The sequence below is a fragment of the Phalacrocorax aristotelis genome, chromosome 1 (assembly GCF_949628215.1).
Source record: "Phalacrocorax aristotelis chromosome 1, bGulAri2.1, whole genome shotgun sequence".
Classification (NCBI taxonomy): domain Eukaryota; kingdom Metazoa; phylum Chordata; class Aves; order Suliformes; family Phalacrocoracidae; genus Phalacrocorax; species Phalacrocorax aristotelis.
This window is the reverse complement of record NC_134276.1, coordinates 29,947,375-29,965,591: the sequence shown is the minus strand read 5'-3', so window position 1 is coordinate 29,965,591 and position 18,217 is coordinate 29,947,375. Positions and strand designations below refer to the sequence as shown.

Sequence of the window (18,217 nt, the reverse complement as noted above, 5' to 3'; positions counted from 1 at the left end):
TCTAGTAGGCATGTCAGAGAATAACATAGACTTTTGAAGACTCTGTCCTTCATATAAACAACTTACTAATTTTACCCAAAGTTCTCAGATCTCTATACAAAGCGCCAGACATTATCAACAGGTATTTCGTGATGCATTCTCAGTTGCTCAGAGTCTGTACTGCTGACTGAAATGCCTTCACAGAAAAGTTCTGTTTCACCTCTCCTTGCTAAGAAAAGTCTATTCTGTACATACCACTGTCACTTTTTATTTCAGTGCCTTTGGATGGGCTCTTCTAAGACAAATTGATTTTGTCTTTTCAGCAGTTAAGAAAAAATAGTGTCACCAGCCAGAACTGACCTGCTGAAGCCACAACTCCTTAAATAAAAGCATTTGCAAGAAAATGATTCTTCCAGACCCAACTTTTCCAAAACCAACATATAATTTCAGATACACATGACTTACAAGAAGCTCCACATTTCCTTCTGTTTCTGCATGATCTTCTATGATGGTAGCTTCAAAACCCAAATTCTGGATCAGCTGTGCTATTTCAAGAGGCTGTATGAATTCTGGCTTGTATTTTATCTCTGCTTTACCTGCCATCAGCGCTACCAACACTGAAACAATTCCTGCAGTGGCAATAATAAAAAATATTAGACAACATAGCTCCTTTGGGGGAAAGAAAAATCAAATATTACAAGTGATTGTCAATGAGGGCTGTAACAACTTAGAGATGTTACAAGCCTAATGATTTCTCTTTGCCTTCTAGTGTTGTTCCCTAATCACAACAGTGAAGTTTTTACTGAGATCCAGCCACGCTGTGGTTCCCATAAGCAATGTGAGAAACATCAAGAGTTACGCAGGGAAGGAGGTGAGTTTTGCTATGATCTAATGAGACAAAAAGGATGTTCGAAAGCAGTCTTTGCACTCATTGCTGCAAGTTCTACCCTGGACTCTCTGAGTTTGGAAAGCCCTAAACAAATCCCATAGCACAATGCTAGGCCTTTTCCTTTTCTTGTTTTTCCCTTTGGGTTTTTTTTTAAATTCTTTTTGTAAATAAATAAAACCATAGAAATCTACATTCAGAATTGAAAAGCAAAACATAACATTCATAGGCAAAAAAATTGTTCTGAAGTGCTAATTGTTTCTTGGATTTTTAAATCAAGGCAGTGAGACCATCAGGGGGATACTGGGGGCACAGGAATCAGTAAGCAAAACCCTCCAAAGGCATGCCTGCACAAATTAAGGCAGACAATGCTGAGGTTCATCTTCTATAAGGCCAGAAGAAAGGCACCTCCAGTCTGCAGACTTCTAACCTAATAAGCTTTGCTGTGCCTGAGCTAATATAATTGCTCAGGCTCTGGAGCCACACATTTGTTTGTACCTGCTTGTGCAAATGTGCCCTGAAGGGTAAGTTTCACATCACAAATGTGTCAGAGTTCTCAACAGCTCTGGAAGAGGTGGATTGCTCTGTAAAGCAATAAGGCCCTAAAACTAAATGAGAACCACTTCTCTGTTCTTGTCTTGAGCCTTATTTGAAATCTTGATTATGTTACAACAACTTACTGTTACAATAGAAGTATGTCCATGAGGTTTGTCCACCAGTGCAGTAGGATAGTTAAACAGTGATGTAGCTACATTAGCACTAAGAAAGAGCATTAAGTCTATTTAACCTCAAGATGTTGTACCACAGCCTCTTCTATTAACCGCACAGAACACCTTTTCCAACCCGTGGTCCCTTATAGACTCATTATAGGAATCTTAATTTATTACCATCTTCTTTCTGCAGATTTCTTTCAATGGCAGACACACACGACGCACAGGTCATCCCTGTGATTTGTAAAAAACACTTTTCAGTTGTCGCTCCGCTAGGCTGGTTTGGCCCATCAAGGTGAGGACTGTCTGGAAGAGCATCTGAGGGACAGCCTTGGCGAGGAGGCTCTGGAGCTCGAGGCTCCATGGCAGCATTGCTGGCATCAGGTCGGTGCCTACGTTCTCCAGCGGCGGTATCTTGAATAAACGCACAATAAACTGAACAAACACTATCTACAGTGCAATTGGATCATGTAAAACTACAAGCAGGTCACATTTATTAATCATGCAAAGTCTCTTAGTTGTTTGAAAGGTGACATGCTAATCTTCATCTCTTCATAGAAATAATATAAATTGTTACTATGTGTATAACAATATACACTCACTAGTACAACTTGCATGACCATTTAGCTCTACAGAACTGTTTTTCCACTTTCAGATGGCAAATGATTCCCTCCAATTTCAATGCTTAGACCTGACAGCTACCTCCACTCAATAAAGACATATTGGTATCTAGAGGATCCTTATCCAGCACAGAGAACACAGTCCAGCCTCACATCCATTCTCTCCTTGCTGTTGTCTACACAGGACTCATAGCACTTCATCTCAAACAAGAAAAAGGACAAGTTTCTCAACGTGTTTCTCTTTATGGCACAACATTTACACTGCAAGTACTGCAAAACAAGTAGTGGAAGGATATGCAGCACCCAGAAGACTGGTACACATACAGGCCCACTGCAATAATTTTTGTTCTTTACCAGATACTGAAGAGACACCCAACAGCTCGAGCTGCATTCACAAACTTGGGCAGAGGTCTGTGTAAAGGAGCAGGAGTTGCTTCTGAACATGTTAAACACATGTCCCTTAGATGGATCAGGAGGCCTCCCACCAACAAATGATAAACCAAACAAACCTTAATTAAACACCACATACAGGGTCCTTCTCATCTGTGGCAGTTCCACAGATTCAGAGGGTTTGGATCTGTGAGAAGAGCTAACAGGATATAGTCTATTGGGATCAAACTAATTCATTCCAGGTAAAATACATCAATATCTCAAAGCAAATCTGTTGAGTTGAAGCAGTTAAGTATTGCCGTATTTGAAATTTGCTAGAGAGGAGATTGTGCATTGTAGCAACTTCTTAAACACTGAGCACATGTACAAAATGTACAAACTGTACTGCAGCTGACATGTAAAAGCACTTGCTCCCACCAAAGAGTACCTGCATCTTGCCACTTACCTCACTTAAAGTGAGGCTTAGTAAAGTAGGGCTAGTAAAAATACTCAAGAAATAAAGGTCAAATTATTAGGACACTAAAAAGATATCTTAGCTAGGTAAAAAGTGGTGTTAAATGAAAGAGATTTCATTAAGTCTGTGGGGTTTGGTATTTTGGAACGTAAATGGAAACATTTGGTTGATAGGTCTACTTACAGCAGCCCATAGACATAGGAGGAAACCTACTTCAGTAGGTAAGGGCATCAGCTATTTGAAAGACCTTGTACCAACTTCCAAACCTTTTGGATTTATAATGTAACTCAACTTTTCCACCCGCTAGTGCAGTTATTAAGGGCTGAAATAAGGTGCTCCACAGCTGAAATCTCTCCCCCTTGCTAAGCAAGGCCAGATCACACCAGTCCCTTAGAAAAGACAGTGCCAGTGTGATGTTCTAAGAGTTTCTCTCCAGGAAAGAGTGTCAACACAGGTATTGCACGGCCCAGCTTGGCAAACTACCCACGGAAATAAAAACAGTTACCTGTCAGCACAGAAGCATCAAACCCCATGTCTTCTATGGCAGCTCTTAACTCTTCTCCATTAGTGACAGCTGGATCATAATGTACGGTCCCAGTCCCATCAGCCAGAGAAACTGCTATACATTGCACTCCTTGTCTCTGTGATATGGTCCCTTCTATGGACTGTACACAGGAATTGCAAGTCATGCCATCAATCCTAATAACAGCTGTGCATGTCGTGTCTTGCAGTGGCTCTCCGAAGAGATTGCATAGCAAAGCAGGTGATGGAGATGCTGCCTTATTAACTTCCGAACCATTAAGGAGACATACTTTAAAGTTTCCAGGTGGAAGGGATTCAATAGCTTGCTGCAGAGCTGACAGTGTAATTAAATTTGGACTATACTGTACCACAGCACGTTTATGCTCCAAAGACACTTTAATACATTGTATGCCGGGAACATCTGATATATTTCCTTCAATGTTTCTGACACAGGATTTGCAGTGCATGCCTTCTATCCGTACAGCCACTGTAGCTATGCCACTCATCTTGGCGTCTGGTGGATCCACCCCATCGCTCTTGAGACTTGCTGGTGTCCCCTTGGGGTTTGCATTCTGCAAGCACCCAAGATCGAGGACACCAAGCTTCAAAGGGGCTGATTTACTTTTAATGGTGCATTCATACCCCAGGTTACTGATATGGCTCTTGAGGTCGTCAGGCTGAATGATGTAAGGATAGTAAGCAATAATTGCTTCCTGGTTACCAAGTGAGACCTTGATTTTCGCCACACCTTGCAGTTTCCTAATCTTTCCTTCAATGTTAGTGACACAGGACTGGCACGTCATGCCTTCTACCCGAAGCTTAACGACTGCTTCTCTCAAGCACGACAAATTTACTGTCGCTGTTTTCAACCTCTTTTCTGCTATGCTGGCGTCGAAGCCCATATCCTGAATTTCCTGGCAAATCTGTTCAGGGCTTATTTCTGACTGCAGATACTTTATTATAGCATTGCCTTGTTCAAGGGATACTTTTATACTCACAATACCCTTCACCTTGGAAATTCGTCCTTCTATCGACTGCACACAAGATTGGCAAGTCATTCCCACAACATTGACTTCCACAGTGTGCTCTTGGGAAGATGAGGAGTGCACAGTTTCAAAGCTCCCCTCATAGCCCATGTTGTCAAAACCAAAACTGTGTTTCATTGTAGGCTCCAGCTCACAGCCACGAGGAGAATCAGTGGTGGACAAAGGCTAAAGAGCAACAGGAAAAGTAAAAATAAAACACATGTATTTTTAGCACTATAAAAGCAGCAATATTTTGCATATTCTCTCAAGCACATATGCTCTCAAGTCAGTCTATAACACCAAAACATTTCACAATGTTAACTTACACTTTCAATATATTACCATTTAGTTATGCCCACAATGATGAATCAGGCCTCTGACACTTCTCTTGAGCAGCAATTTAAAAAATATTCACTAGGGATATAAAAGCAAAAGTGTCTCAATATTTCCAATCCAATCATTTAAAACTTGAGCTCTTCGCAGCCACGGAGCACTTTCACCATGCAGCCCGAGCCCTGCTCTTCAGAGCACACTGTCACCTGCACAAAGGGTCACAGCAACATGTGCTGAAATTCCCTCCACGAATGTCAGAAGCCGGCTCAGTTTGTCCAACCTGCTATTGCTCAGCAGGAGTTCAAACCAAACCAAACGAAAATGCCTAGTTACATGATGTCTGAAGGTCTGTATGCGTGCGTACAAGGGCCTGAGCTGCCTGCATACATACAGATCCTTAAGTTAAAATCTATACCTGAGATTTTAAAAGACACAGACCTATATACAGAGACTTCCACTATGGTGTAGTTTCATCTACTTCTTTGTGAGGCACCTAAGAAAGACCACATATTGAGCTGCAAGAACTCACTGGTTTGATCTAACACCAATTTTTAGGATGTAATGACCAGTATTGAAGTAGATTGGCCAGAATGGGACTATCTGTCAGCCAGATCATGGGTTCCATGGTACTGGGACTCTACAGTTCAGTGCACTCAACTCAACTGAAAATGAAATATTAAAAATAAAAAAAAAGTGATAAAGGCAATGCTTCTCGCAGAACAGGTAATCGGAGTACAGAGTGTCATCAAGGGAAACAGCTGGCACCAAGTGATAAGGAAGATTAAGAAAGTGAGGGACGAGGCCCATATTGTCAGGTTTCATGGAAAGAACATCAAAATTCATGTCTGTGACTTAAGGCAGCTTTAACTACTAAAATTTAGATGCAAGTTACTGAGACAAATCTATTTATTCTCCTGCAAAGCCATGGGCTCTCCACCATTCAATAAATCACCTAATGGTGGGTGTTACCGCAGGGGGAGGGTCACCAGATCAGGCTCAGTACCACAAATCTTGTTCCTGCCACTGAGAAGAAAACTCCCTCCTTGGTACCACAGCATGTATGAGAAGCATTTAGACCGCTTATTAACACTAGAACGCATCCAGTTCATTTGATGCAGTATTCAAAATTCATTAACTTGATTTTGTTTCACGCTTAGTCAGCTTGGGAATAACGAGGTCTGGGGTCACGACCAAAATGGCAAAAATTTAACATGAGAAATTTGCTTTCAGCCTTCTCCATACTGTGTTTATTAGAATGGGAGGAGGAATGAGCAACTTCAACTCTTCAGCGTTACGGTGCAGCCCTTCGCTACCCTGACCGTGAGCTCTCCCCTCATGCCCCTTCCCTGTCTGCTTGGCCTCAAGGCTACACTCTGGGGATGCTGGGGAAGAAGAGTCATGGAAATATTTTTGCCCCGACATCCCTTTTTACCTCTCCCTCCCACAGGCCTGGCAGTGCCAGGGGCACATACCCCTCTCCTTACGCATTTCTTCCCAGAAGTTACTGAAATCCCCAACATACGTGGAAATGCACAGCCAGCCCCTTCTTTTAAAACAAAATATAAACAGTTAACCGGACCTCCCTGCAGAGGTGGTTGCTTCCTGTTTAGGCACAAACAAAGAGGACCACATGCTTATTTCCTCCTCTTTGTGCTCTCCCACACTTGAAAATAATAATATGGCCTCGTATATCGAAAAGAAGCCAGCCTGCAAATGAAAAGTCTCTCACACACTGCATTTCAAACAATGCTGAAACTGAAACTTGCATTTATTGTAATGCCGACCTCAAGAAACATTATTCTGAATATTGTCCCTTGCCTTCTCTTAGGTATCACCTGTCCCCAGCCCGCCAAGGACACTTTGATCATGGTGGCCGGCTCTCCTTATCACAAACACCCGGTAAAGCGAAAATCCACGTGCAAATTACAGGAGCTCACCCTGTACATTTACTTTGGCTCGGGCGACAAAGGCATGTGCCTTCTGCTTCCTTTGGCGAACCAGAGCATGAGAGACGTGAACATCCTCTGCTCTCCTGCTCCCCTTCACCACGTTTCTAGCAGCCACTTGCAGATGAAGACCAGGAACCATCACAGGCCTTATGTCCTCCACTGCATTCCCTCCACCCCCAAGCCCACCAACCATCTCAGTTTTCCTAGGTACCCAGTGATATGAAAGCAATTCAAATTAAATGTATAAAAAGATTAAAGGGTATTTCTCATCCTCCAGTCGTTTGAAAAATATAAAAGCAAGGACTGATTCTACTATTTCAATGCATTGTAAGCCACAGAAACATCAAAACTTGGCCGCCACTTTGTATTTTGGATAAAAAGCTATCCCAAAGCTCAGAAGAATTGGCAAAAATATTTTGTTTGTTATTTGACAAAAACAGAGGTTTATGCTTTGTAGGAGAAAAATCCTTGCACACAAATTTTAAATGACAAGGGAAAAATTAGAGAGGGGACGTGGATATAAAAAAATTGAAAGGTTTATTTCCCTTAAAAAAACAAAAACAAAAACAAAAAAATCCACATATGCCAAATCATTGAAGAATCTCCCCACAAAAACCAGAAATATGAACAGGTTCAAACACAGTACTTACAAAGCCTTCAGTATTGTTTAACAGCTTAAAAAAAAAAAAAGGGGGGGGCACAAATACATCTTTGTGTGTATTTGCAAGGAGGAGTGTTTCTCCACTAGATCAGAGGAAAACAGCAGGTTCACGTAAGGACACAAACATGAGGCATGCAGAAATGTGCCTGTAGTTTTCCTCAGGCACACACTGGGTCTCAGAAGAGGGTTTCCTGATACCAGCTAACACCCACACATAAAATGGCATCTATGAAGCTCTACAGTAGTTCAGAGACACCATCTGCAAGAGGATCAGAGAAGCAGCCACCTCCAAAAATGCCAAAAAAGCTGCCTGGGATTCCCAAGTGTTGCCTCTTCTGCTTGCTTCTGCCTAGAGAGAAATCCCAATGAAATAATGAGAATGCATCTGACTCCACATCCATTCAGGAGTGTGAAAGAACTGGACGCAGCTACTATTTTGTCTCTCACACCAAAGGAGACCCGCTTACTTTAAAGGGCAGGTGTACACCAAATCTGTTTGCTCTACCACTCTCATGCATATTTTTACAGTGACTATGTAAAAAACATGTAAATAATGAAAACATGAAATTATGACAATTTTATCCCTGCCTTGTTCTGTGTGTAAAAGTTACAACTCAAAATGCACAGCTGAGAGAGGCTCTGTCTGAAAGCTAAGAATCCCTACAGAAAGCAGTGTTATGAAGCCCAATTAAACAATACAGACAAAGAAAATAGAAGAAAATTATGAAAAGACCCATTGACACAGAAGCAGCAGTAGCCGGGAGGCTTGAAAATAAGCACCAGAGCTGGATGGAAAATAATCCCATCTACAGAAGACAGCTCTGAAAAGGACCCAAGACAAGTAGCAACTGAAATTGTTGATCTGCATGAGCATGGGATCTGAAGCCCAGCTCCCAGTACAAGGGTTTCAGAGTAAACCCACCCACACGGAGAACAACCCTTGCTGCCCCAGACAGGAGCTGGAGCACTCATGCCTGCCCTGGGGCAAAGCAGGTTTGGGACAGCAGGAAGAGGCAGAGGCTCCTGCTCCCCATTCCTGACTGCCTCAGCCAGCAGGAAGAAGATCATCTGACAGGAATATGCCCTGGGGCTGGACTAACTTTTTGGGAAAGCATGGAGGTGGAGCAGGGCAGGGAGACACTGCTGGATTGGGAGCATCAAGTCTCAAGCCCTGGCTTGGCACGCAGCTCTTGGCATTACAGCATCCAGAGCTCAGCAGCTGTCCCCGAGGGGGAAAGGGGGTTGTTGTCCGTGGCCTGTGTGACTGACTGGTGGGGTAAAACTGCTCCATCAAGGGCTGCCCTTGGAGGCCTAGCATTAGGGTACCTCATTGTCCCCCAAAATGGGCTATTTCTTTTAGGTACTCCCATTCAGAAGTGCAAAGGCCAAGGGTTTAACACAGCAGTGAGGGGATACAGAATAAATGTAAGAAAATCAACCGAAGTGGGGAAAAAACAACCCAAAGAGCAAGAAACCACAGCACTGGGTGAGACCCTCCCATACAGCACAGGGTGACTGGCATCCTAACAACGGATGTGACCCCATGGCTGTAAATTCAACAAGGTTTGTGCCCTCCTCAGCTTTGCACCCTGGCTGCTAGCCATCCCTGTCTGGGTCCCCATGCTCCCTTCCAACCCCATGCTCCATGGTCACCTCGTGGGGTGGCTTGTCACTGGGAAAGCCATCCCCCACCCCCCCACCCCTCCCCTTCCCAAGAGGTGCAGCCACTGCTGAAACACCAGTGTAAAGCTCTTGGCCTCAGCAGTACGAGGCTGAAGCCGTGCCGGGTGCACCCCACAGCTCTCCGAGCATCACCCACACCAAGATCCCACATGGCTGCTGCTCCTCTCTGGTGCTCCAGCAAGACTCTCCCCCCAGCGCTGGCACTGCTCTCCCACCCTCTTTCACCTGGCCTGCAGGGATGCTAATTTTCATATCCTGAAATTCAAGCGCCGGACTCCTTGCTGTGGTGCCAGGCAGTCAGCCGGCAAGGAAACGGGGCCTGGCCCATTCAGCACCTTCCCCTCTACCTCTCGCCATTTCCTCACCCACAAATGCCAGATGTCAGTGAACCTCTCGCCCAGTGTCTCCAGAGGTTTTGGGCTCCTTTTCTCCCTGTACCTCCGCGCACACAACTGCCAAAAAATTACCTTATCTGTGTCACTGTTTCGCCTTTCCTGCTTCATTCTTTCACAACCCAGCTGATTCATGGCTTTGGATTCAGGCAGAGAGTAACACACAACTGAAAAGCCACATACTATTAATTAAATGCTTCGGATGCTTTCCCTGTTTGTTATAGGCAGCCAGTGAAAAAACAAAATGAGGGCAGAGCAGCCTCAGGAACATCAAAGGTTCTGAGTCTTCAATTTCATGCCTGTAACAGCAGAACTTCTGAGTGGGCAGAAATTCAACCCTCATCCTCCTTAACAAATTTCACTGCAACTTGTTCACCAATCTTGTTAGCACACATTGTCTAAAAGTATTAGATGTTAGCTGAATTAGTTCTTCCTTCCCTCTTCCCCCAAGCTTAGCAAAGATTAGCAAATGTCAGTAGCTACTATTTTCAGTAAGTACTTGAAACACAACTTGTTATTTTTCAAACAGTTCCTGAGTCTTAAACGTGGGAAAACCCATCCTCTCCACCTGTAAATCAAGATTCAATTAAAATACTGCTTTAAAGCAGCCTTTATGGTCCTTTTGTTTTCAAAATACTAAGTTGGTTGCCCTAATGCTTCTGCCAAGGGACTGCTGTTCCCCATCTGGCAACAGGTTTCTCCAACAGTGCAGACTGGGGAAAGCTTTAGGCAGTTGCAGCTAGTCGTACTGAAATGACTCCTACATACACCATAGTTAGCAAACCTTAGAGACCTTAAGAGGTACTTTTAAATGAAAGGGAGCTACATAAACCATGCTTGGTTTAGTGGGGAAGGGGAAAGCCTTGTTGTAAACGGATTGTTTATAATTTAGAATTAAAGCAGAACACTTCGTGATATTCTTCACAGCTCCAGTACAAGCAACGCGTATATCCCAGTGAACTGAATACAGAAAAGAGATCCTTTGGTAGAACAAAGTCATTTATGTCATGACTGTTTTCTAGCAAACATTTATAATATAAGAAGTAACTTAGGCAGAAAAAGCCTTCAGGTATATTTGGTCTGTCCTGGATGTTATTTCATTTCAGTCTGACGCTAATTATTTAAGCCATTCTAAGCATACGCAGTTTCAGAGGACACAAAATTTGTTCTGAAAGTTTCTTTTCCTTAAATATTCACAATAACCAAACTACACTACTGTAATTTACATACCTTTTAAATAGTAAAAACACTTTAAAATAATAAACCTCATCATGTTTTTATCAGCACTGATCTTTCTAAGCCTCTTCTCCACAATCTCCAAAAATACCATAATTATATACAACACTGAATAAAAAAAAAAGTTGCCACAGATGTCTTAACAAGAAGTTTTGCTAGCATCCACTTAGTAGTAATAAATAAACTACTTACCTTTCAATGTTTCTGAAATTTCTATTATTCCAGAGAATAACCTGGTATAAGCTGTTGTCAAACTACTTAAGCAATTGCAGTTTAGAAGGAGAAATACTAATATGTTTCCTTACTAAGAATCACCACTCTATATTCTTAGAGGTGGAGCTGAAAAAATGCTCATTAGTTACTACAGCATAACTCATCATTAACATCTGCTTTCAAAGATTACTTTCAGAGGATTTCCAGAGGACTCTGCATTTGTGTCCTGCTTGTTGTGGGGCAGGCATACATGCTGGAGACTGAGGCAATTTAGATAAAGAAGGTTTAATCTCCTTTAATATACAACCCACATCCAAAATGGATTGTTTTAAATTCTCCAGTTCAGAAACACCTCTTCCCTCTCAACACACACACCAGCTCACTGACCTGTCTTTCAACTGTATTGACTTCTGGCATTCCAATGGAGTAACTCTGCAAAAGTTTCTCTTCTTTCTGCAAGTTACTGCTTGCCTTTACCGGAGATCCTGTGTTGGACTTTTTACCAATAATCAGTAGTTCAGGCACATCGTGAGCTGCCTGCTGCTTACGAATAGACACCAGGGTTATGTTTTTGTTGTTTAAAGTAGCTAAGCAGGACCGGTCCCTTTTCATTTTATCATCCATTTTTCTCTCCATTATCTTTCTGTGCTTTAAGTATTGCACTGCCAAAGGCAAGCTTTACAAGAGCAGTTATTTGGTGTCTTATCGGCCACACTTCTTTCAGCTATGTTTACAATGGCTTGAAGAGTTCTGCCCATCTAATCAACGTGCTCATTAGGCATTCATCACGAAATCCCAGATGTAACCTGTGATCCTTGCGTACACTGCTCGCTGCACTCAGCTACCTGCTCTTCCTGCCAGTTTAAATGCTTCCCACCAATTGGCATCCCTTGTGCTTACCGAACTGCGTTCAGCACTGCTAATCTTTGCACACGGCGTTGCAGCAAGCTCAGCCAAGGCTGCCTTTCACAAGCTAGTCAAACATGACCTGTGTGCAGCAAGCCAGTGCATAATTAACTCAGCCAGCCAGGCATTAGCTCCTTGTGGCCATGTGCATAATCACAGCTCCTACACAGGGCAATGCTATTCCATTTCCTTCTATGAAATTACCAGGGTTTTCTTGGATAAGATGTGGTCCCTTCTAACATTGAAAACATGCTTATGATTATATCATTAGATAAGGTCCCTAGGCCAAAGGTTTTTCACTTATTTAGGGCATGAGAACATTCATTCTTTTTTTCAGGAAGGGAAAAAAAGAAGAGTGAATACAATATTTATACTTCTTTAAATGTGCCTCTTTACCATGAGCAAGCTTTACTAAAAAAAAAAAAAAAAAAGAAAAATTAAAAAATTGAACAAGCAATTAGTGCCAAAAAGTAAAGAGAGAAAAAAATATATTCCCTTTGGCAAACTCAGTTCCCCTTAAATCCTCTGGGCAACTACAGGGACATCTAATTTAGACCTCCATACACACAATAGGTACCATCACTAGAGATGCCTTGAGCCAAGCCTGGATATATTTCTCTGGGGTCACCTGCAGCAAATTCGCAGCACTGTGCTAACTTGCTTAGTGGGATCTCAAGTTCCCTAAGCCTACAGTAGTGCAGTCTGCCTCTGAAGACATCCCTGAACAGGGACACCTAAAGAATGGCCATGCAGAGAATTTATATAACATAGTTGGTGTGTCACCAGTTCACACCCTCCCTGGCTATGCAGTGACCTCACTGCACAGGCAAGCCTTAAAATAATTGTTTTATGTTTAACCAGAATCTCTTGGATTTGGTGGAAAAAGTCACCAAATTTTTCCTATGCAGAGGTTAGCACACAGGGCCAAAATCTTTGCATATCTATGTCATGTCACGAAAACCTGAGGGAAGAGATGACACTCCACCTGTCTGGCAGGACAAATTCAGATTCTTTTTACGCTGAGGTACATCCCTCGCACCCCTGCCACAAAGACTCTGGTCCAGAAAGCCACCATGCAGGACATTGGCGATCTGGCTTGTTTTCCTGTCATAACTCCCCCCGAGAGATGAACCTTCTGCTCTGCTCACACCATGCAGCTCTTGACGTCAGAGTTAAGAACCATCTTTGGAAAAAGAAGGTCTTCTGCCAATGAAGTGAAACTCAAAATACTGTTGTAGCACTGTTTTGTATCATTGTCTTAATATACAAGATCAGTGATAATATTAAATTTTCAGTAAGGGTTGTTTTGAAAACATTTTGATAAATGACTTTTCTAAAGAGCATTACTACAAAGAGTAAAGCATCCATGTTTGTTCCATATTTATCAATGAAACCACTTTAAAACACACCTGAATTCAGATGGAACACTTTTCTGAAAAAGAAAACTGTGATAAAGATGAAACCTTTTCATGAATTACTGATTTTAACTGGTTTTGAAACAAGCAATTGAAAATCACACAATTTGACTTATGTGAAAACATTTCATTCTAATGTCTTTAAATACTAACGCTACATCTACATACTGGAGATACACACTTATTTAAAATCTCTTTTTTGTCTTTCTAAAACAAAACAATTCTCTAATCCCAGATCAAAGATATTCAGAAATTCAGCTCTGCATCCTAATTCTGAGTAATGGAAATTTCAAATTCTAGAATGTCTTAGAGAACAGAAATCCCAGTTTCTGGCCAGCTCTAAAGTATATACTTGGTCCACTCATCTCAGACAATATCCTCACTATTAAAAATAACCCAAACCCTACTCAGCATGTTTCTACAAGTGACTAATATTCATGAAGTTATCATATGATGAAACATACTGTAAAAACAAGTCGTTGTTTTTCCCTCCTTCATTTCAGGTTCACCAGCAAAGCTCAACTTAGGCTGACAGAATAAAGAGATGTTTAGTAAGTATCCTCTCTCCAATTGCCCTCACTTATCCTTTTTTTCCCCAACTTCTGAGCAACTCTATGGTAAAAATCTGTTTGTTTCTAAAAGCAGCAGAGACAAGTTCTTACTTAGTGCCCCATAGTCCTTTGCCTTTGGCAGTCCTGAATACTGATTTGGAAGTAAAGAAACATATGAGGTTGTGCTTTGAACACGTTCAGTTTACAAGATATTTACCCACATTAAAAATAACTATTTGGCTGGAAAAAAAAAGTTTGCTATAGTCCTTCAGATAAAAGGGGCATAAGATATATTTCAACCAGTCTAGCTGATTTAAAATACACAGTTTAGCTGCAGGCTCAAGCAGAACTATATGCCAATGGCAAATAAAACCTGTGCAGCTGACTGAGTTACGAGCAGCTCTTGGAGAAGAGGTACCATTCGCAAAGCAAAAAGATGCTGAGTATTTTCTAACACCAAATGATTTCCATTTACCTTAATATACCAGACTGAAAGCCCAGATGTCCTGCCCCATCCCAACCACTCTACAAGTCTCTCACAGTTCAGAAAGGGGTCCGATGTCGGCACCTCAAGGGTGGCAATGTCTGCATCCGGCAGCAAGGCAGCTGCTTGGAGTTAACCACTGCGATTGCCTGCTGCTGAACTCTGACAGCCTCCTACTTTTTTAGCATTTTAGTGAAGGCTGAAATAAGAAAAGCAATGCTGCCCAGCTCATCTGATAACAGTAGCCTGCCATGGTTCAAGGCTAGATTTTGCACAGCTTAAGAGTTTTGCTTGGAAGAGTCACTCAGGTTTGGTAGCATAAGGTTTAGATGGCAAACAGAAAATATGCCTGCTGCCCTTACAGCTCTCTGCTAGTGTCAGGCAGAGATGTTTGCATTTTCATGTCAGAAAATGCAGAACATCCCAAGAAAATTAAATCCTTTTGACTTAAAGCCTCGAGAGCTGCTAAACAATGAGCTTGTCCCTTTACATTACCTGTTACTATTGGAGAATATGATAAACACACGAAAACTATGTGTCTTAAGGTAAATTATGCTTCCAAGGTGCATTCATCCCAGCTTTATAGGATGATCTGGCCTGTGTCTAATCCCTCTGGCTCCTTGCCCAAAGAAAGCATCTTAAAATAGTCTTAACAATCCCTTGAAAGATGATAAGCTTGAGTTCAAGATAAAAAATGAGAGCCTGGAGGTAAGGGGGTGGTATTTCCTTAAGCTGACAGACAAGAGGAACTGGTTCAGATACATGCACATCAGGTCAGTGCAAAGAGTCATGTATTAGTACTAATATATCACTCTAGAAATACAATCTGCCTTTGAATGTTAATCGTTTTCCTACTGTCCTCCTCTGATATCACTTTAAACCACTGAAATACAGTCCATCCTGAGGCATACAAACAATTATATGAGGCTAAAACCCAAGCAATTTCACATTTTACAGTATTTTGAGTTTTTAATTTGTCTTCAGGATGCAGTCAGCTAAATTTTTTTAATTTCTTCTCCATCTTAACAGGGTTAGACTGACTTTGTTTTTCACACATATAATGCAACTGCAGGAACTGGAGCTTTAAAAAAAAAAAGGGGGGGGGAAAAGCAAAGTATTACAAAGCTCCTAGTAACATTGCAAACAACAGTGCTGGTAACTCACAGTTATCAGCAAGTATATAAAAACATTGCTTGGGGTGGGAACCTGTGAAACACCCAGCCCTTGTGTGAAACAACTACTTCTCCTTTGTTAGTGTCCTCTTTAAGCCAAAAAAGTAGTTTTGGAGTTTCTTCAAGCAAACCCCTGCACTTTCTCAGCAGAAAATTTTGAGTCCTACTAAGCAACATAAGCCCCACATTTCCCCCATGAAGTCAATCAGTTGCAGCTGAAAGTTCACTGGAAGCATGGTCAGATTCATGGTACATAACTACGTCCTTGGCTTCTCCAAACTAACTGACATACTTATTACAGAAATCCAAAAAAAAAGCCATATATTTTAGCATTGAAAAGGCAACAAAACTCCCTCTTTACCTATATTTCCTCCTAGTTTTAGGCCATGAAATCAGAAAGATAACTCTTTGGCTACAGTCCTAAGAAAACTGACAGCCATCAGATACGCAAACGTTTCTATAACATGAATGGTATACATATATCTGTCAACAGATGAAGCAGCATGATCATAATTAATATTATTTCTTACACTCTAAGAAAAAAGGAAACCGTACATAACTCTGAAATACAAGGAAATGAATGCCTACCTGCCACGAATAAAATTGCTTAAGCGTTGATGGCCTCATTTCAAATCAAATCAGCGCAGACTTTGGCTTCAGTTTTTCAGGAAGCAGGCTCAATCTTCTCTAAATATTTAGAAAAGGTTTGTTTGCTCTGAACCAGCAAAACTCATCGGAGTATCTCTTTTGTAACAGGACTCCAAAACGTGTACTAATTTTTTTCATTCCATGGCTTCTAATATAATTGCAAATTCTGTGGACTTGGTACTTTGTCTGCTTCTAGCAGTGTTGATTTCATTATGATAATTTCTGTTATCTGTCTATTTATATTGCAGAAATTTGTTTTCAAGTGCCTGGAAACTACCAGGCTGATCATATTACCACAGGAAAAGGCACACCTTTTGGGTCAGGGCTTAAGTGCAAAGAACAATTGCAATCTGCATTAATTAATTCAGGTCCAGATTTCCAGTAACATTCATCCACCGCACAGGTGAAAAAGGCTGACAGAACTCATTGGGCGGTGCCACAACAAAACCAGTATTTTCACTTCTGTGTTTCCAGCTTAATTTTCTGACATTGTCTGTGATTTGCTTTTGCTCAGAGCTGGGTTTGGCTTGTGAAGTTTATGCAAAAGGTTTTTTGAATTCCATACAGAGAAAAAGGACCTACATTTTATCCATCTTAAGTGCAATATTACAAATATAACTTGAGAATGAGTAATATTACAAAAGTAACTATTTTTAAAGGCTAATTTGAGAAGACAAAAAAAGCTATTACTTGTGAACTATATCAGTCATTACCAAAGATCACAGCTTTTGTCACCTACATTTGCTATCCACATTTAGAAATAAGACTCAAGTCTTAATTCCAGTTTCATTTAATAAATTTCTCAGTATTTGTTGTGGGGTTTTAAAAATATCTTTTACACTTGCTTTGAATAAATAAGTGGTAGAGTCTCTGAATCATGATTTAAGTAAATGTGAAGACTGATTTTTTTTTTCCCAAAGCAAGCAGCTGTTTACCCTGTAGCAGGCAAACTAGTAGCAGACCCTAAGATGCCCTGCCAAATCTGCAGTTAAATTTTCCCCTATACAGATCAGGAGTGTAAGTTTATGTCTTAAGTGACCCCCATACATAATAGATATCCTCTAAACTGTCCCCAGCTGTAGTGTCCATACCATTTAGATTAACTATTAGTTCCTTGCCAGAACTTGTTTCAAAGCATTCTTGCAGTCATGTTTGACAGCCAGAAACAGAGATTTCACTTTGATGAGACAGCTGATGCTACTTAAATAACACAAAGCACATAATATTTGTAAAGCATGCAGAAAAAAGAAAAATTACCAGAAAAGGAAGAAAAGAAATACAACTCTGATTTAAACCCGTATTTCTGGTTCTGTGGCCAGTGTTTAATCCCAAGTCAAACTGCTCAGCCTCTGCATAAAAGGTTATTTCATCCCATTTCATTTATTTCATGTCATGAAAAAAAGACTAAACAGCATCTTGTGTTTGCATTACAGATGCCACGTCTAAAATACAAACATAGGGCCTTTGTTAGGACAGGCTAGATATGTAAAAGCAAGCCCAAAATTTTAAGTTAAAACTGCTAAGTTTCTCTTAACAGTTGTTTCTGGATATCTTATCCTGGAAGAAACCACCTCTATACAGAAAGAGAGAAGTTTCCAGCAATTCCCTAAGAAAGCTTGAAAGCAGCACTCCTTATTGCAGAACCTGGGCTCCTCCAACAGAGTACTGAGCAAAGTCCTATCTGCTTTCTTGGTGTTCCAGGCAGAATTCTGCCTGGGAAGAAGGGTTTTCACTTTCTGCATCATGCCCATTTGGTTCTTTTACTTCTTTTTTCCCTGCTCTCCCTGTGGACTGGTTGCAGTTACTGGGTAGAAGAAGGCACGAGGGTGTTAGGGCTCACTCTGTGATCTCACCCTTGCAGAGAGGGTAATCTCTTAAGTGACCCTGTGGCCACAGGGGCTCAGACACAGCCCGGCCAGGCTGGCACAAAGGCCCTTCTCATCTGTCCTCCGCTCCTTGCCCTTTTGGACTCTGCCACATGCTGCCAA

At 41.5% G+C, this 18,217-nt stretch overlaps 1 protein-coding gene across 4 annotated transcripts in view; it reads right to left on the bottom strand.

Moving 5' to 3' along the window:
- The window catches only part of ATP7B (ATPase copper transporting beta), a 35,216-nt gene extending 18,938 nt beyond the window's left edge, over window positions 1-16,278 (bottom strand). Inside the window, exons 1-4 of one of the 4 annotated variants that reach the window (XM_075086157.1) lie at window positions 16,170-16,278; window positions 3,545-4,772; window positions 1,753-1,989; window positions 445-608 (exon numbers count right to left, since the gene is read on the bottom strand). In XM_075086157.1, coding sequence (XP_074942258.1) covers window positions 445-608; window positions 1,753-1,989; window positions 3,545-4,772; window positions 16,170-16,208 — 1,668 coding nt within the window. In that variant the 5' untranslated portion in view covers window positions 16,209-16,278. The other 3 variants (XM_075086160.1, XM_075086150.1, XM_075086167.1) reach the window with 3 other exon arrangements.
- Between the last annotated feature and the right edge of the window lie 1,939 nt (window positions 16,279-18,217).